This window comes from Nycticebus coucang, chromosome X (genome assembly GCF_027406575.1).
Source record: "Nycticebus coucang isolate mNycCou1 chromosome X, mNycCou1.pri, whole genome shotgun sequence".
In the NCBI taxonomy this organism is placed as follows: domain Eukaryota; kingdom Metazoa; phylum Chordata; class Mammalia; order Primates; family Lorisidae; genus Nycticebus; species Nycticebus coucang.
The window spans coordinates 42953366-42974459 of NC_069804.1; the positions used below are offsets into that span (position 1 = coordinate 42953366).

Consider the following 21094-nt stretch of genomic DNA (forward strand, 5'->3'; position numbering starts at 1 on the left):
GTAAGTTGGAACCCACCACTCTTGGCGCATGTGGGTGCCAAGCCAATATCCGTGATTTTAAAATATTAAAATTATTTACACAAAATGTACGTGAGACATTCTCTCTTTCCCAGAGAGATTTGTGCTCTAGGTACCCAATTTCAATTCTCCGAATTCTGGAGCAGAAGAAGTCTTCATTTTCTTTTGAAATATACTACTAATTGAAGTTCCGTAAGAAGCCACCATGAGGAGCTCAAGGCTCGATAAAACGAATACCCGGTAATCTAAAAATATACTTGATAAAACTACAAATTCTTGTACGTATTTTGAATAGGCTTAGAAAAAAATACAAAGCCTCTGATTTTTCTTGTAAAATTTATGGCATCACTAGAAACTGGAAGTATTATAGTTTCTTCCTCAAACTCCCCTAAGTACAGATCCAATAAGCTACCTACCAGTCTTAAAAATTAACTGTAGAGAGTGTGTACTTCATATTGACGTATACATACTTTGAAGATACACATGAAAGAGCAAGCTTCAGTAAATAATAGTCAAGCTGAGTGTGCACTGAGCAAATAATGATACCATTTATGTCAGTTTATAGTTCCAATGTAAACAGAATAGATTTTTGAATCTCATTTAATAACCAACATAAAACCGAATAATATAGGTTAGAAGAACTACAATTTCTATAGGATAAAAATATTTTAAGAAGGAAACTTTGGGGTTGTATTATTCTATACAACTTAATTGTTTATAAATCATGTTAATATTCCAAATTAAACAATTTTATAAAAGGTTGAAAAAGCCTATATCCTTCTAGTAAAGTCAATTATCAATTCATCACAGATTTAATTTTCATCTAGAGACCTGTCAAAATTACTTGAACAACTCTATCTCAATAGGAATAGTCCACTTCTGAAATTCTTGGAAAGAAGAACTATCTGTGTGATTTCTTAACAAGGGAAGTGAATGTACTTCCTGGAAATATTATTGCAATTATGATTTTAATTTTTTTCCCTCAGAGACTCCTTTGTTTTTCTTTATTAAGCCTTATGTGATTATTTTTAGCTTTCCTATATTTTGCTTAGATTTCAGCCTGCAAAAAGCTCTAGTGCTAAGGAGATCTGCATGGAAGCAGGGCTGAGTAGGTGGATGGGACCTACTCTGTTCCGTTATCTTTGTTGTAAAATTGGTGTGCAGTGATCTAACAGCACAGGCAGAAACAATTTCCCAGAAAGCAAAACATTCAGCCATCAGCAGACAGTTAGTTAAGAACTCAGAGAAGATGGGGGTGGTTTGTTAGCGTCATTACCTCACAGGACGAAGATTGAGTGCGGTAACTTGGCACGATCTTGAAGGTAATACTCCCCCGCATTTCCCTCTGGAGAAAAAAAAAACAGTTCTCTTACAAACAAATGTTGTACTCAAAACCATGTAATAAACCACTCAAAACATGTGGGGGTAGTTAGTGCAAGCCATCTGAGAGTCCACAGCCCTAAAACCAAAGGTGGTATTCAGCAGGGACTGAGCAGTTTACATTCACAGAAGAGGACTTTCCTCGGAAAAGCCCAGGAAAGTCAAGGCTGACTGCCCTTGATAAAGCAGTGGTCTCACGGAACTCCAATGGTTGTTTTTTTTTTTAAGAGACAGAGTCTCACTTTGTCACCCTCAGTAGAATGCCGTGGCCTCACAGCTCACAGCAACCTCCAGCTCTTGGGCGTAGGCAATTCTCTTGCCTCAGCCTCCTGAGTAGCTGGGACTACGGGCACCCAGCACAATGCCTGGCTATTTTCTTGTTGCAGTTTTGGCTGGAGCCGGGTTCAAACCTGCCACCAATGGTTGCTTTTTATAGATATCAATACAGAACTCTAAGTGACATGCTTTTTCAAAGCGAATATAAATTGAACTAGATAATAGACTAATTGCCTAAAATGATATTTAGTATGCTAAATACTAAATAGTACATTCTATAAAAATTGCTTTTTACTTATTAATTTTGGCATTATTTTTATTGTGTGAAGTTTATGATGCTTACTGCATACTTAATAGGTATTCATAATATGAAGGCTGCTACACTGTAGTGGGATGAGGAACCAGAGGTCCCTCCTCTGCTCACTATGACAATGAACACAGGCAAGGGCCTGTTATTTTGCCTTTTTTTTTTTTTAAAACCTAAAGCCTGATTTGAACACAGATTTTTAGGTAAGTATGGTCAAAAATGGCCTGGCCTACAGTGACTTTCTTCTGCTCTGTGCAGTAGAGATATCCACTAAAGCTGGCTATGACTCAGCTAAACAAGAAAGAGGTTTCTGGCATGCTGATGTCAGAAGAGTTGAGGTCAGGGGGAAACCAATTCCCACGCACGCACACTAAGGTTTTCTTTAACTGTCTGCTCATCTGCTTGGTTAAGAAACAGGAGGTGAAAAATGAAAGGAGAGTCTTGGACCCTACACTGCCAAAGATAGGCAAAATATTTCTAAACTCTATTCCTTATAAACATTTTCCTAGTTGTGAGTTTTATGAACATTTTATAAGTTCAAGTACACGCAAATTATAGTCTGAGAAATACTCTTGATTACAAAAGAATACCTCTCCTTTGTGTACTGAAAACAAGGTAACAAACTAAAAGTCAATTTTAGAAAAAGAAAATCTTTTATTTACTTACAAGCATTTTTTGTAGCTGTTCCACAGTTTGGTTAGCCACACTGATGCCATTGATTTCTCGAATTTCATCACCAACATGAAGGGTACCTAAGAAATTACACAAAATTATAAACATGAAATGATAAGTGATTCTATAGTAATAAAACCTAGAGGCAGCCATGTAATTCTTAAAAATTAAGTTTAAGTCTGAAGACCAATATTTCAGAAACAGATTCAAGTTTGGCTACAGCAGAATTATTTAACTCATATAGTAAATTATCAAAAAAGATATATGCACTTGTGAAAGGCACAGTTTTGATGGATGACTATGGATATCTATTTATTTTTTCTGAGACAGACAGTCTGTACAGTGGTTTAACGGTATGGCTTCTGGGTTTAGTCCAGACTGTCTGGGTTCAAATCCCAGCCTCCTCACTTACTAGCTTTAAGATCTTGGATAGAAACTCAGCTGCTCTGGAGGATCCGTGCACAATTGCTAAGGTACATCTGATGAAACTATGACTTGATGGGCATGTATTACTACCACACGTAGTAAGAGACCCTTGTCTGTAACATCATGGGAGGACATGAAGAAGCAGTTCTTTGAAGGAACAAGCCAAAACCTACCAAAGCGTAAACAAGTTGGAACCAATAGGTTATCCCTTAAAAATGATGCACCCCAAGCAAAACATAAAAAGAACAAAAAGAAAAAAGAATACTTAACTGAAAATGTTAATGGATTCATGGACTACCTAAGACAGGACTCACAGATGGTTCACAATGGGGGAGATTGTAGCATCAGACATTCAGGAAGTAAGGGAAGAAATTGCAGTTGCTTTAAAGAAAGATAGTCAATGGGAAGGAAGATGATTGAAAAGACAAGCAGCAAAGAAAAATGCAATGGTATGTTTCCATTGTAGAAAACCTCGTGATGGAATTGCAGATTGCCCAGCCACCCTTAAAAATCAAGATATGGGCACTGGAATATGTTACCGGTGTGGGTCCACAGAGCATGAAATAACCAAGTGTAAGGGTAAAGAAGACCCAGCTGTTGATGAATTTCCTTTTGCAAAATGTTTTGTTTGTGGGGAAATGGGACACCTGTCTAGATCTTGTCCTGATAATCCCAAAGGACTCTTATGCTGACGGTGGTGGTTGCAAACTTTGTGGCTCTGTGAAACACTTAAAGAAAGATTGCCCTGAAAGTCAGAATTCAGATCGAATGGTCACTGGGCAAAGGGAAATGAGTGCAGACTATGAAGAAATTGTGGATGCACCTAAACCACAGAAACCCAAAACAAAGATACTTAAAATTGTTAATTTTTTTTTATCTATGAACATTTTTTTTTATTAAATCATAACTGTATACATTGATATGATCATGGGGTATCATACACTCGCTTCATAAACCATTTGACACATTTTTATCACAGTGGTTAACATAGCCTTTCCGGTGTTATCTCAGTTACTGTGCCAAAACATTTACATTCTACCTTTACCAAGTTTCGCAAATACCCCTGTAATATGCACCACAGGTGTGTATAATGGTTAGTACAATTGTTAGTTACCACCTCATTGCCACTTTCTAAACTTGGCCTACTTCACTAATTAGAGCTAGGCTCCTTGGAACCAAACCTTTATTATAGATATGTCATTTGGGGATACTCAAAAACAGTTTTCTGCATTCTCTCTATCAAAGAGTACTTCTATCACTGTTTGGAGAAAATTACTGAAAAAAAGAATGAGATGATTAAATTGGATTTTCTAAAAGAACGTATTTTTAACAGATAGAACTTAGAGATACCTAAGTGATTACATACCTGATTGTAACATCTTTTTTAAAAGCAAAATTATGCATAAATGTAAATCACCCCTTAATAAAAAGCACTGCTTGTTTTTGGAAAAAAAAAAAAAAGATCTTGGATAAGTTACTGAAACTCTCCATGCCTCAGTTTTCGCATTTGTAAAATGGAAATGAAAATAGTGCCCATCTCATAGGATTGTTTTGAGGACTAAATTAATTTAATATGTACAAAAGGCACATGTGTTCTTGGCACATGCTAAGTACCATATCATTATTTGTTACTGCATTGTGTTCTTTACTTTTCTTTACTTGAACTCACTGCACTATTTTTTTCTATGTATGCTAGAAAGTTAACATAATACTCTCTTTCAGGGTGGCGCCTGTGGCTCAGTGAGTAGGGCGCCGGCCCCATATGCCGAGGGTAGCGGGTTCAAACCCAGCCCAGGCCAAACTGCAAACAAAAAATAGCCGGGCGTTGTGGCGGGCGCCTGTAGTCCCAGCTGCTCGGGAGGCTGAGGCAAGAGAATCGCGTAAGCCCAAGAGTTAGAGGTTGCTGTGAGCCGTGTGACGCCACGGCACTCTACCCGAGGGCGGTACAGTGAGACTCTGTCTCTACAAAAAAAAAAAAAAAAACATAATACTCTCTTTCTCCTACCCCTCACTGCAAAAAAACTTAACAGAATAAAAAACGAAACTGAGGGACTTTTACTTCCAACATGGCTGATTGGGCACTCAGAGACTTTCTCACAATTATATACTGCCTAGGGCACACCTCCTCAACTGTTATTCGTCTCACAAAAGGAATACAAATCTCTAAGAACCCTTCCCACTTTCACCCTTACTCTCCCTTCCATACAAAAAGACCCCGTGTTTTTTGATCCAGCGTGTTGGCAAGCTAAGGATGAAGTGAATTAGTGGGAAGGGTGAATGCCAGGGTAGCAACGCCTGCTAACTGGAGTGTGTTGGGCTAATATCAAGTTAGAAAGCTGACCCTAGGGCCCTGTAGGGAACCAAGATTCAGATCACTGGGTGACCATGGCAACTGGTAGAATAAAGAACAAACCCTCTCTGGAGTAAGTGTTTCCAGTTTAGGTCCACAGGACTTCCACTGATCAGAACAAGCAAAGAGTTCACAAACATCACCAAACTTATAAGGCAAGCTAATATGTCTGAGTCACCAGAAATAGCACCTACAAATTTAGATTATCAAGGATGATAAATACTAGAATGGTCAGGTCAAATACACGATATAAAATAGCTATATGTTAAATGTTAGAAAAAAAGAAAGGACTCAATAGCAAGGATCAGCATGTACTAAGAGACCATCAGGTGTAAGTAGACAGGTTTGAAAATAAAAATAAAGGCCAGGAGTGGTGGCTGTAATCTTAGCATTCTGGCAGGCTGAGGCGGGTGGATCGCTTGAGCTCAGGAGTTCAGACCAGCCTGAGCAAGAGCAAGACCCCTAAAAATAGCCAGGCATCCAGCCTGAGCCAGAGCGAGACCTCATCTCTAAAACTAGCCAGGCATTGTTGCGGGCACCTGCAGTCCCAGTTCCTTGGGAGGCTGAGGCAAGAGAATCGCTTAAGCCCAAGAGTTTGAGGTTGCTGTGAGCTGTGATGCCACAGCACTCTACCAAGGGTGACAAAGTGAGACTCTGTCTAAAAACAAAAACAAAAACAAAACAGCCAGGCATTGTGGTCGGCACCCATAGTCCCAGCTACTTGGGAGGCTGAGGCAAGAGGATCACTTGAGTCCAAGAGTTTGAGGTTGTTGTGAGCTATGACACCATGGCATTCTACTAAGGGTGACAATGCGAACCTCTGCCTCAAAAAAGAAAAAGAATAAAAAAAAGAAAGAAAATAAAAACAAAAACAAATGACTAGTACTTCTAAAAAACACATATAACTGTTGATAAAAGCTAATGAATGATGAGTTAAACAGGAGTTCATATATGGCTGAAGGGCCTGGAGTGGTGGCTCATGCCTGTAATCCTAGCACTCTGGGAGGCTGAAGTGGGTGGATTGCCTGAATCACAGTTCCAGACCAGCCTGAGCAAGAAGAGTGAGACCTCATCTCTGAAAAAAATAGTCGGGTGTTGTGGTGGGTGCCTGTAGTCTCAGCTCTCGGGAGGATGAGGCAAGAGGATCACTTGAGCCCAAGACTTTAAGGTTGCTGTGAACTATGACACCATGGTACATTACCAATGGTGACAAGGTGAGACTCTGTCTCAAAACAAACAAACAAACAAAAAACCCCAAATATGGCTGAAGAGTATCAGTAAACTGGAAGATACAACCAAAATGATTACCTAGAATACAGGCCACAGAAATAAGGAAAAAAGATGACAAAAAATAAAAAGGAGATATGAAAAAGATACTAAGAGATATAGGAGAAATGTCTAATATATCTAACTGGAGGTTAGAAAGAGAAAATAGAGAGATGGAGGACAGACAATGTTTAAAGGAATAGTGGTGGCAAATTTTCTTGAACTGATGAAAATATATCATGCAGATTCAGAAAGAATAAGACAAATAAAAAGAAATTCATGCTGAGAGGTAGTAAAACTTTAGAACATCAAAGACAAAGATCTTAAAACATTCAGAAAGGACAAATCACCTACAAAGCAAGGGAAATTGTAGTGATACCAGTCTTTTCAATATTAAACAAAGAATGGCCTGAGATGCAAGGAGGAATGGTGAACAAATAAAATCCTAAAAACTCATACAAATCAAACAAAAATGACCATGTATTTAAAATTAATTTCAAATTTGTGGATTTAAAACAGGACTTCTAGAACTAGAACACTGGGCAAAAGAAGAACATAAAAGTCAGAAGGCGCATGATCTAAGACATTTAGTATTCCAATGTCTTTTGTATTGCCTGGGAGTGGGATTATGATACTGCTTAGTATATCCAAAGTTAATATGAATAATAAAATTTTAAGGAAACTGCTAAAAGAACAGAAAAAAGGTACTGAAATTCTTAACTACCAGTGGTGGTGGTGGGGGGAAAGGAAACAGAAATATGAACAAGAAAATCAATTAAAAAATAGAATAGGGCAGCGCCTATAGCTCAGTGGGTAGGGTGCCGGCCACATACACGGAGGCTGGTGGGTACGAACCCAGCTTGGGCCAGCTAAAACAACAATGACAACCACAACAAAAAAATAGCCGGGCATTGTGGCGGGCGCCTGCAGTCCCAGCTATGGGAGGCTGAGGCAAGAGAATCGCTTAAACTCAAGAGTTTGTGGTTGCTGTGAGCTGTCATGCGACAGCACTCTACTGAGGGTGACATAGTGAGACTTAGTCTCCATAAATAAATAAATAATAGAATAAAAATAAAGAGCAAGATGGTAGAAATCATCACAATAAATATTAATGGACTGACCCATTAAAAGATAGAGCTCATCAGTGTGTATTAAAAAAATAAAAAACTCATCTTTGGAAATGTTTAAAAGAGACACACTAAAACTTATAGGCACAAAATAACTGTAAATAAAAGGATAGGAGAAGACATGCTAGCAAATACTAAAAGAAAGCTGGAATAATTATATTCATGCTAGATAAAATAGATTTTAACCAGAAGTCAGTAGGTACTTCTATGTACATAATCAAACTGCTTCAAATATATGAGGCAAAATGGAGAGATCTGTAAGTAGAAATTAAAAAGCTACCATAATAATGGGATATTTTAATAATTACTGATTGGTCAAACAGACAAAAAAATTAGTCAAGATATAGAAGATATGAACGAAAACAACAACCCCAAGCTAGTTATCATCTAGGGAACTCTGCATGCGACAATTAAAGAATAAAAATTCTTCTCAAGGCTCGGCACCCGTAGCTCAGAGGGTAGGGTGCCAGCCACATATACTGGGCTTGCTAAACAACAATGACAACTGCAACAAAAAATAGCCAGGTGTTGTGGCAAGGGCCTATAGTCCTAGCTACTTGGGAGGCTGAGGCAAGAGAATTGCTTAAGCCCAAGAGTTTGAGGTTGCTGTTAGCTGTGACGCCATGGCACTCTACCTAGGGCGACATAGTGAGATTCTGTCTCAGAAAAATTCTTCTCAAGTACACAGGGGCCATTTACAAAAATGACTGAAGTGCTGTGCCATAAAGCAAGTCTCTGCAAACCTCAAAGAAATGGTGTCAGACAGACCACATTCTCTGACCACAATGCAATTAGGTTAGAAGTAAATTACAAAAAGACACATAGAAAATTCCTTTAAATGTGGAATGTAAAACACACTTGTAAATAACTTATGGGTCAATGAAAATATCATTAACAGAAATGCAAAAATACTTAGAACTGAATTATAATAGAAATGCTTCATATCAAAATTGGTAGGGTACAGATAACATACGTATTTACAGGGAGGTTTTAGACTTAAATGCATATAGTAGAAAAGAAGAAAGACTGGAAATAAATGAACTATGTGTCTAATTCCAAAAGTTAGCCAAAACCAACAGAAAGTAAAAGGAAGGAGATTAAACAATAAAATAAAAATAAACATAGAATAGAGAGAATTAACAAAACTCAAAGTGAATTTTTGGATAAACCTCTGGCAAGGCTGATCAAGAGAAAAAAGAGAAGGCACAAATAAACAATATTAGGAATGAACAGAGGACATAATTATAGAGAAGGCAGAGAATAAAAAGGGTAGAGACTACTGTAAAGAAGCTTTCTACAATATTAAAAACCTTAGATATTTTAGGAAAATGTAATTTATCAAAACTCACTCAAGAAATAGAAAGTTTAGATGGCCTTATAAATGTAAAAGAAATTGAAGCAGTTGTAAAACCCAAAACCAAAACACCAGGCTCTGATATTTTTATAAGCAAGTTCTATCAAACTTTCAAGGTATAAATCATTCCAATATTATAGAAAGTTTTTCAGAGAATCAAAGTCGTTGTATGAGGCTAATGCAACTTTGAAACCAAAATCAGACAGAACAATACAAGGAAGGGAAATTAACTATAGGCTAGTTACACTCATAAATGTAAAAACAAAACTGTAAACAAAATATTAGCACACAGAATACAGCAGTATGGTTATAAAGATAATACACAATGACTAAGCTGGGTTTATCTGAGAAATGCAAAGGTGGTTTATCATTAGGAAATCTTTAAAAGTCATTCACCATATTAGTAGAGAAAAGGAAAAGAATAAATGATCATCTTAGCAAATGTAGAAAAACATTTGATTAAATCCAAAACCGAATCGGAATTAAAATGCTCAGCAACTAAGAATATAAAAGAACTTCCTTAGCCCAAATAAAAGGTATATGCTAAAAATCTACATTATTCTTTTTGTTTTTTTTTGAGACAGAGTCTCACTTTGTTGCCCTGGGTAGAGCACTGTGGTGTCATAGCTCACAGTAACCTCAAATTCTTAGGCTCAAGAGATCCTTCTGCCTCAGCCTCCAGAGTAGCTGGGACTACAGGCCCCCGGCCACAATGTCTGGCTATTTTCAGAGATGGGGTCTTGCTCTTGCTCAGCCTGGTCTCGAACAACTGAGCTCAAGCAATTCACCTGCCTCAGCCTCCCAGAGTGCTAGTATTATAGGCATGAGCCATTGTACTTTGCTAAAAATCTACATTATTTTGAATGTGTGTGCCACACCTTCTGGGGGCAAGACATGATTGCAAGAGGGACTTTACCTAACAAATGCAATCAGTGTAACCTGGCTTAGTGTACCCTCAATGAATCCCCAACAATTAAAAAAAAAATAGGATAGAATTTTTTTAGGAAAAAAAGAATAGGAAAGAATGTCTACGACACCACTTCCATTAAAGACTGCAGGTCTTACCAAGTGCAGTAATATAATAAAGAGAGTTTAAAGAAATAATGATCTTATGATTTTACTGAATATATAGTAAATTTTTAAAAATAACAAACAAGGCTGAGGTTCTCAGCATTGTAATGTAATCCCAGCATTCCAGGAGGCCAAGGTGGGTGTATTGTCCGAACTCAGGAGTTTGAGATCAGCCTGAGCAAGAGGGAGATCCCATTTCTACTAAAAATTGAAAAAGTAGCTGGGCAGTGTGGCTGGTGGCTATAGTTCCAGCTACTTGGGAAGCTAAGGTTGGAGGATCCCTGAACCCAGAAGTTTGAGGTTATTGTGAGCTATTATGCCATGACACCCTACTCAGGGCAACAGAGGGATAAAATAAAATAAAACATAAAATAAAGATAACAAAAAATACATAATGGAATCTAAAACCAAACATCTTCCTATGGGACTGCTGTATATGATACTCTCTATGCCTATAAAGATCCCCCTGAAAGCAGCAGTGATGCCAGGCACCATTATGTGTACATAGTGGTCATCTGTCAAGAGGAGAATAAGGCACTAAAATGCTTAGGGTGTTACTTGTTGCTCTCTAAGGGAAAGGAAAGAGGTGTCAAGTACAAAAATAACCCTCTCTCAAAGAAAAGGAGCCTGACAAGAGAATCATTTTTGGAACATCCTCTGAATAACTAGTGCATATAATTCAGTTCTTAAAAAAAAAAAAAAAACTCCCCCAAACCTAAATATACATGTCTAAACCCTGTTTATCCTTGGGAGCTAACTGAAGTTCCACTTTCTTTTTTCTTTCTTTCTTTTTTTTTTTGAGACAGAGTCTCACTTTGTTGCCCTTGGTAGAGTGCCATGGCATCATAGCTCACAGCAACCTCAAACTCTTGGGCTCAAGCGATTCTCTTGCCTCAGCCTCCCAAGTGGCTGGGATTACAGGTGCCTGCTACAACACTCAGTTATTTTTAGAGATGAGGTCTCACTCTATCTCAGGATGGTCTCGAATGTGAGCACAGGCAGTCCACCTGCCTTGGCCTCCCAGAGTCCTAGGATTACAGGCGCGAGCCACCATGCCCAGCCTGAAGTTCTACTTTCTTAAAAAATCATTCTTTGTCTACTTCAGTACTTAGTGAATTCCTTCCACAGAATAACTGCACTTATTGTAGCAGGTATTAAGAATTTAACCATGAAGTTGATGTCTCTTATCTTACCACTTAAATTTTGTATTATTATTTATCTAACTCTATGATGCTCTAGTTTATAAATAGCATATCTCTTTCCTGAATGAGTGAGAAAGCAATTCTTAAACTGTTTTTTATATATCTTATATTATAGAATAGATGTCTCCTCTGTATCCTGTGGCCTGATATGGTCTCTAATAAGTCACAATCTAACAATGACCCAGAGAAGCTCCAGCCAACAGAACTCTAACACACCTTCCCCCCAATATCTATATGCTAGAGCATGTGCAGATGAGCATGAACCAATGGAGGCCACCAGTGGTTAAAGTCAAAGACAGACAACAATCCTATCTTTCATATGGATCATAAAAAACACTTTCTTCACTAGGCTGTAGGAGAAAAAGTTAAGGAAGGCAAAGAAAGAAATATATGAGCCTTACCTTGCCTGTGAATCATGCCTCCATGCATAATTCTTGCAACAATACAATGATTTAGTTCATTCATTTTTAAAGTAATTCCCTGTAAAAAAAAAAAAAAGTTCAGTAAAAGAATTATTATGAGAAAGCACTTCTCTTAATATTTGTAATTGTTCTGTAGATAATTTTAATTTAAAAAGTTTGAAAAACATTAAAGAAAATATGGAAAATGGAGAAGACCATCCATTACTCCCTTATGCACAAAACTGCTCCATGACAACAATACTATTTTTGGTATTTTGATTGCTATGATAATAGTATACATACATTTTTATATAGTGCCTTTTAATCTTCTAATTATAATATAATTATTTTCTATATTGCTCTGTTTTTCATGCTGCCAATTACTATTTTTTATTTTTTTATTTTAATAGATTGACAGGGACAAGTTGAATTCCATTACTTGTACACACTGTTTAGTAGTTAAATCTGGACTTTTAGTGTACTCATGACCCAAATAGTGTCCATTGTACTCCATAGGTAATTTTTTTTTTGGCAGTTTTTGGCCGGGGCTGGGTTTGAACTCACCACCTCTGGCATATGGGGCCGGCGCCCTACTCCTTTGAGCCACAGGCGCCGTCCCCCCATAGGTAATTTTTTATAAATTATCCCCTTCCACCCTCTCCACTTTTGAGTCTCCAATGTCCATTATACCACTCTGTGTGCCTTTGTACCAATTATTATTATTATTTTTGCAGTTTTTGGCCGGGGCTGGGTTTGAACCCGCCACCTCCAGCATATGGGGCCAGTGCCCTACTCCTTTGAGCCACAGGTGCCGCCTTCCAATTATTTTTTTAAAACAGTTTTTGGCTGGGTGTGGTGGCTCACACATCTATAATCCCAGCACTTTGGAAGGTTAAGGAGGGAAGATTGCTTGAGACTAGGAGTTCGAGACCAGCCCCCATGGCAAGACCCCTGTCTCTATAAAAATAATTTTTTTTTTTAAATTAGCTGAGCATGGTGGCATGTGTCTTGTATTCCTAGCTACTTGGAGGGCTGAAGTGGGAGGATTGCTTGAGCCCAGAAGTTCAAGGCTGCAATGAGTTAGGACTGTGTCACTGTATTCTATCCTGGGCAACAGAGTGAGACTCCATCTCTAAAAAATATATAAAACCAATTTTTTATTGGTATATAATTGACACATATTTAAAGTATACAATTTGATAATTTGAAAACTATTACCACAATCAGGATAATGAATTTATGTGTATTTATTACCATCAAATGTTTCTTCATGTTCATTGGTAATTTACTCCCATCCCTCTATGCCTTTTCCACCACATAACCATTGATACTACATATGACAGTGAAAAAGCTGATATATAGTCGCTGATCAATCAAAAAGCTGACAGAGAAAGTCCAGGTGCAGTGGCTCTTGCCTATAATCCCAGCACTCTGGGAGGCCAAGGCAGGTGGATTGCTTGAGCTCAGGAGTTTGAGACAGTCTAAGCAAGAGCGAGACTTCATCTCTATTAAAAATAGAAAAAAAAACTACCTGGGCATGGTATAAATTTGTTTGCACTCTCCAACTGTGTACCCTTTTTTTTGTTGTTGTTGCTTTTTTTCACTCAGCATAATTATTTTGACACTCTATCACATTGCTGCATGTACCAATACTTCATTCTTTGTTCTTGCTGAATAGCCTTCCAATGAATGGATATACGAGATTGTTTATCCATTCACCCACTGAACTGTTTCCAGTTTTTGGCTATTATAAGTAAAGTTGTATTCCTGGGTTAATCCCCATTTGGTTATGACATATTCTTCTTCCTTTTTTTTTGAGATAGAGTCTCACTATGTCGCCCTCAGTAGAGTGTTGTGGTGTCACAGCTCACAGCAACCTCAAACTCTTGGGCTAAAGCCATTCTCTTGCCTCAGCCTACCAAGTAGCTGGGACTACAGTCGCCTGACACAATGCCCAGCTATTTGTTATTGTCAATGTTGTTTAGCAGACCTGGGTCAGGTTTCAAACCTGCCAGCCCCAGTGTCTGTGGCCGGTGCCCGAACCACTGGGCTACGGGTGCCGAGCCCACATTCTTCCCTTTTAAAGATACGGAACACTTCATATGACACACCTTGTGTATCATCCTTATACAGAGGTATAAAGGCCATGATGATATTTTCTTTTTCCTTTTTTTTTAAGAGACAGAGGTGTCACTATGTTGTCTAGGCTGGTCTCCAACTTCTGGCCTCAAGCAATCCTCCTACATCAGCCTCCCAAGTAGCTGGAATAACAGCTGAGAGTCACCACGCCTGGCCATAATAATTTTTTGTGTAGTGTTTATATTTTAGTTACCTGCTACCAAAGAGAGCACATATTAACCTTTGTATACATTGTTGGATTTCTTTTTCTAAAATTTTGTTTAGAATTTTTGCGTGTATGTTCATGAAGACTACTAGCCTGTAGTTTTCTTTCCTTGTAAAGTCTTCGTCTGGTTTTGATAGCAGGGTAATGTTGGCTTTACATGAGTTGAAGCCAGGTGTGATGGCTCATACCTGTAATCCTAGCACTCTGGGAGGCTGAAGTGGGAGGACTGCTTGAGCTCAAGAGTTCGAGACCAGCCTGAGTAAGAGCAAGACCCCCGTCTCTACTAAAAATGGAAAAATTTGTCAGGTATCATGGCACACTCCTATTTGGGAGGCTGAGGCAGAAGGATTGCTTGAGTCCAGGAGTTTGAGGTTGCTGTGAGCTACGATAAAGCCACTGCTCACTACTCAAGACTCTGTCTCTAAGAAGAAAGAAGGAAAAGAATGAGGAGTTGGGAAAAATTCCTTCTTTTTCAATGTTTTGGAAGAGTTTGTATAGAATTTGTATTATTTATCTATCATATGCTTGGGAGAATTCACCAGTGAAGCAATCTTGTCCTGGAATTATCTTTGAGGCATGTTTTTTAACTGCAATTCAGTTTTTATATAGTAGAGGGCAACAATTTAGTTTACTTCTTCTTAAATGAGCTTTGGTAGATTTTGTCTTCCAAAAAATCTTTCCATTTTATCTAAGTTGTCAAATTTATTGGCATAAATCTGTTTATCTTATTTTTTATTATCCTTTTTATATCTGCAGAATCTACAATGATGCTCTATCTCTTATGCCTGATATTGGTAGTCTGTACCCTCCTCCCCCCACCTCTGATTGTGCATTTTTCCTGATCAGTCTGATCTTTTTAAAGGAAAACTATCTTTGTTTTATTGATATTCTATTACTTTTTTGTTTTCTTTTTCTTTTTTTTTTATTAAATCATAACTGTATACATTGATATGATCATGGGGCATCATACACTCGCTTCATAGACCATTTGACACATTTTTATCACAAGGGTTAACATAGCCTTTCCGGCATTATCTCAGTTACTGTGCCAAAACATTTACATTCTACATTTACCAAGTTTCGCAAATACCCCTGTAAGATGCACCACAGGTGTGATCCCACCGATCCCCCTCCCTCTACCCACCACCATCCCCTTTCCCACTTCCCCCTATTGTTAGGTTGTAACTGGGTTATAGCTTTCATGTGAGAGCCCCAAATTAGTTTCATAGTAGGGCTGAGCACATTGGGTACTTTTTCTTCCATTCTTGAGATACTTTACTAAGAAGAATATGTTCCAGCTCCATCCATGTAAACATGAAAGAGGTAAAGTCTCCATCTTTCTTTAAGGCTGCATAGTATTCCATGGTGTACATATACCACAATTTATTAATCCATTCATGGATCGATGGGCACTTGGGCTTTTTCCATGACTTAGCAATTATGAATTGGGCGGCAATAAACATTCTGGTACAAATATCTTTGTTATGTTGTGATTTTTGGTCTTCTGGGTATATGCCCAGCAGAGGGATTACAGGATTGAATGGCAGATCTATTTTTAGATCTCTGAGTGTTCTCCATATATCTTTCCAAAAGGAATGTATTAATTTGCAATCCCACCAGCAGTGCAGAAGTGTTCCCTTTTCTCCGCATCCACGCCAACATCTCTGGTCTTGAGATTTTGTGATATAAACTAGTCTCACTGGAGTTAGATGATATCTCAAAGTAGTTTTGATTTGCATTTCTCTGATGATTAAAGATGATGAGCATTTTTTCATATGTCTGAAGGCCGTGCGCCTGTCTTCTTCAGAGAAGTTTCTCTTCAAATCCCTTGCCCAACCTGCGATGGGGTCCCTTGTTTTTTTCTTGCTGATGCGTTTGAGTTCTCTGTGGATTCTGGTTACTAAACCTTTGTCAGAGATATACCCTGCAAATATCTTCTCCCATTCTGAGGGCTGTTTGCTTGCTTTACTTACAGTGTTCTTAGCTGTGCAGAAGCTTTTTAGTTTGATCAAGTCCCAGTAGTGTATTTTTGAAGCTGCTTCAATTGCCCTGGGGGTTCTCCTCATGAAATACTCACCCAGACCAATTTCTTCAAGGGTTTTCCCTGCATTCTCCTCTAGTATTTTTATAGTTTCATGTCTTAAGTTTAAATCTTTAATCCAATGAGAGTCTATCTTAGTTAATGGTGAAAGGTGTGGGTCCAATTTCAGTCTTCTGCAGGTTGCCAGCCAGTTCACCCAGCACCATTTGTTAAATAGGGAATCTTTTCCCCACTGAATGTTTTTAATTGGCTTGTCAAAAATCAAATAGCGGTAAGTAGCTGGATTCATCTCTTGGTTCTCTATTCTGTTCCAGATATCTACTTCTCTGTTTTTGTGCCAATACCATGCTGTTTTGATCACTATCGATTTGTAGTAAAGTCTGAGGTCTGGTAGTGTGATTCCTCCTGTTTTGTTTTTATTTCTGAGTAATGTCTTGGCTATTCGAGGTTTTTACTGATTCCATATAAAACGAAGTATTGTTTTTTCAAGATCTTTAAAATATGACAGTGGAACTTTAATAGGGAGTGCGTTGAAATTATATATTGCTTTGGGTAGTATGGACATTTTGACAATGTTGATTCTTCCCAGCCATGAGCATGGTATGTTTTTCCATTTGTTAACATTTTCAGCTATTTCTTTTCTTAGAGTTTCATAGTTCTCTTTATAGAGATCTTTCATGTCTTTTGTTAGGTAAATTCCCAAATATTTCATCTTCTTTGGCACTACTGTGAATGGGATAGAGTCCTTAACTGCTTTTTCAACTTGACTGTTGTTGGTGTATATAAAGGCTACCGATTTATGAATGTTGATTTTGTAACCTGAGACGCTGCTGTATTCCTTGATCACTTCTAAGAGTTTTGTAGTAGAGTCCCTAGTGTTTTCCAGATACACAATCATATCATCTGCGAAGAGCGAAAGTTTGATCTCTTCTGACCCTATATGGATACCCTTGATCGCCTTTTCTTCCCTAATTGCGGTGGCTAAAACTTCCATTACAATGTTGAAAAGCAATGGAGACAATGGGCAGCCTTGTCTGGTTCCTGATCTGAGTGGAAATGATTCCAATTTAACTCCATTCAATATGATATTGGCTGTGGGTTTGCTGTAGATGGCTTCTATCAGTTTAAGAAAAGTCTCTTCTAGACCAATTTTCTTGAGTGTTCTGATCATGAAGGGATGCTGGATATTGTGAAAAGCTTTTTCTGCATCAATTGAGAGAATCATATGGTCTTTGTTTTTTAATTTGTTTATGTGCTGAATTACATTTATAGATTTACGTATATTGAACCAGCCTTGACACCCTGGGATAAAACCAACTTGGTCATGATGTATAATTTGTTTGATGTGATGCTGGATTCTGTTTCTTAGGATCTTGTTGAATATTTTTGCATCTATATTCATCAGTGATATTGGTCTATAATTTTCTTTTCTTGTTGGGTCTTTTCCTGGTTTGGGGATCAGGGTGATGTTTGCTTCATAGAACGTGTTGGGTAGTCTTCCTTCTTTTTCTACATTTTGGAACAGGTTGAGTAATATAGGTACTAATTCCTCTTTAAAGGTTTGGTAGAATTCTGACGTGAAACCATCTGGTCCCGGGCTTTTCTTTTTAGAGAGGTTTTGTATAGTTGATGCTATTTCTGAACTTGATATGGGTCTGTTCAACATTTCCACTTGATTCTGGTTAAGTCTTGGAAGGTGGCGTGCTTCCAAGTATCAGTCAATTTCCTTCAGATTTTCATATTTCTGAGAATAAAGTTTCTTGTAATATTCATTAAGGATTTTTTGGATTTCTGATGAGTCTGTGGTTATTTCGTCTTTGTTGTTTCTGATTGATGATATTAGAGATTTTACTCTTTTTTTTTCTGATTAGGTTGGCCAGAGGTTTATCTATTTTATTGACCTTTTCAAAAAACCAGCTTTTTGATTTATTGATCTGTTGTATTATTCTTTTGTTTTCAATTTCATTTAATTCTGCTCTAATTTTGGTTATTTCTTTTCTTCTACTGGGTTTGGGGTTGGAATGTTCTTCCTTTTCCAGTTGCTTGAGATGTCCCATTAAGTTGTTAACTTCCTCTCTTTCCGTTCTCTTGAGGAAGGCTTGCAGTGCTATAAATTTCCCTCTTAGAACTGCCTTTGCGGTGTCCCAGAGGTTCTGATAGTTTGTGTCTTCATTGTCGTTTTGTTCCAAAAAATTGGCGATTTCCTTCTTAATCTCATCTCTGACCCAGCTATCATTCAGCATAAGGTTATTTAACTTCCATGTTTTTGTATGAGTATGCAAATTCCTGTTGTTACTCAATTCAAGTTTTATTCCATGATGGTCCGAGAAGATGCATGGAATAATTTCTATTCCTTTAAATTTACTGAGGTTAGACTTGTGACCTAAAATGTGGTCAATTTTGGAGTAAGTTCCATGGGCTGATGAGAAATATGTGTATTCAGTTTTGTTGGGATGAAATGTTCTGTAGATGTCTGCTAAATCTAAATATTGGATGGTTACGTTTAAATCTAAGATTTCTTTACTCAGCTTCTTGCTGGAGGATCGATCCAACACTGCCAAAGGAGTGTTGAAATCTCCGACGATTATGGAGCTGGAGGAAATCAAGTTACTCATGTCCGTTAGAGTTTCTCTTATAAATTGAGGTGCATTATGGTTGGGTGCATAGATATTAATAATTGAGATCTCATCATATTGAGTATTACCCTTAACAAATATGAAGTGACCATTCTTGTCCTTCCTTACTTTTGATGGTTTAAAGCCTACTGTATCTGCAAATAAAATTGCAACACCTGCTTTTTTCTGATTACCATTTGCCTGAAATATGGATGACCATCCTTTCACCCTGAGTCTGTATTTGTCTTTTAAGTTAAGATGTGACTCTTGTATGTAACAAATATCTGGCTTGAGTTTTTGTATCCAGTCAGCTAACCTATGCCTCTTTAGAGGACAGTTTAAGCCATTTACATTGATGGAGAGTATTGATAAGTCTGGTGGAATTTTGGGTATCGAGTTTTTCAAAGGTCCAGTGGACATTTTTAATCCTTTCGCCAGTGTGGAAGTTGCAGTTTGATCCGAAGTTTCTGAGTGAGTTTACTTTTGTGGTATAGGATTGGGTTGGTCATTGTGGAGGATAGGTCTGAGAATATCCTGAAGAGCTGGTTTACTTATGGCAAATTTTTTCAACATATGAATGTCACTGAAGTATTTAATTTCTCCATCATAGATGAAACTCAGTTTAGCTGGATACAAGATCCTGAGTTGAAAGTTATTTTGCTTTAGGAGATTAAAAGTTGATGACCACTCTCTTCTGGCTTTAAAAGTTTCAGCCCCGAGAGATCTGCAGTTATTCTAATATTCTTACCTTTGTACGTAATAGTTTTCTTTCGCCGGGCTGCTTTGAGAATCTTCTCTTTCATGTTAACTTTAGTGAAGCTAATTATGATATGTCTGGGGGATGACTTATTGGGGTTGAATCGTGCTGGGGTTCTGAAGCTGTCTGCTATCTGAATTTCAGATTCTCTAGGCATGTCTGGAAAATTTTCTTTCATAATTTCATGCAGAAGGGCCTCTGTGCCCTTCGAGGCCACTTCATCATTCTCAGAAATCCCAATAATTCGTAAATTGCTTTTTTCCGAATTATCTGAGAGCTCTCTGAGTGAGTGATCCATTTTTGCTCTCCATTTCTCTTCCTCTTTGAGAGATTGGGAGTGTTCGAAGACTTTATCTTCAATGTCAGAAATCCTTTCTTCTGCTTGCTCCATTCTGTTGCTGAGGGATTCTACTGTATTTTTCATATCTTTGAGGGCTGTAAATTCTTGCTTCAGTGTGTCTAAGTCTTTGGTGCTTTTGTCTTTAAATTCGTTAAATTCTTGAGACAACTTTTGAATTTCTCCTCGAATTCCTAATTCCATTTTATTAATCTTGTCTGCAATCCAAATTCTGAATTCGATTTCTGACATCTCAGCCAGTTGTTTATGAATGGGATCTTCAATCACATCTGCCGTATCTTTTCTTGGGGGGGGGGTTGATCTATTCTGGTTATTCATGTTACCAGAGTTTTTGTGCTGATTCCGCCCCATGGTAATTTTACTCCCTTTGATTCTTCCCCTGGGGCTTTATCAAGGGCCCGTACAGTGTTGTGGCCTGAGAAACTGGGGCCCTGTCTTGTGTGGTGGAGTTAAGTGGTTCTGTCTTGTTTTCAGCTGGTTTCTGTTCGATCCTATTGCAACTTCTACTCTGGCTTGAAGTCTCAGCTGTGTGGAAAAATCAGCAATTAAGTCACCCCGCCTGCCCCCCTCTGGCCCCAATTGGAAAAGGAGAATCAAACCTTCCTACAACCGCACACCCAGGGCACCGCCTGAAAAGTCCTCAGTCTATTAGCCCAGTTCAAAAGGTCCAAATCAACTGTCTCAATCGGCACCTGTCTCGGGTGGGAGAGTTCAAGAGGTCTCTGGGAACTGGATCACAGGGGCCTGGTGACTCCTCTGACATGGCTCATCCCAGTGCAGCGTGGAGTCAGGAGGAGCCACCCAGCAAACAGAGCAGTCTGGGAAGGTTGACGTCTCCTTCCCCACTTTGCCCCTCCGTTGGACCCAGTCACTGGTATCTCTGCAGATGGCTAACCCAGTTGCCTGCAGTGAACAGACACTCCAGGGGTTTGCACCTGCCTGAATCGCAAGGAAGTCTGCCAGGCCCCTGCAGACTGCCGCTATTTAGCAGGAGGAGATGGGGCCTGACATCTTTGAGTGCTTGATGCACGTGATGGGAAGGAGGTGTTCACTCAGGCTTAGACCCGTCCCTGATGGGTGCTGTTAACAGAACAGAACAGAACAGACAACTTTGCGGGGTTCTGTCTCT

General features: G+C 38.4%; 1 protein-coding gene and 1 pseudogene across 9 annotated transcripts in view; one reads left to right on the top strand and one right to left on the bottom strand.

Moving 5' to 3' along the window:
- The window catches only part of CASK (calcium/calmodulin dependent serine protein kinase), a 507330-nt gene that overhangs the window by 46903 nt on the left and 439333 nt on the right, over positions 1 to 21094 (bottom strand). For all 9 annotated transcript variants that reach the window (XM_053579588.1, XM_053579590.1, XM_053579587.1 and 6 more), the window contains 3 exons: positions 11851 to 11929; positions 2648 to 2733; positions 1295 to 1363 (listed from right to left, as the gene is read on the bottom strand). In XM_053579588.1, coding sequence (XP_053435563.1) covers positions 1295 to 1363; positions 2648 to 2733; positions 11851 to 11929 — 234 coding nt within the window. The remainder of the gene's footprint in view (positions 1 to 1294; positions 1364 to 2647; positions 2734 to 11850; positions 11930 to 21094) is intronic.
- Positions 3144 to 3943, top strand: LOC128577372 (zinc finger CCHC domain-containing protein 9-like; annotated as a pseudogene).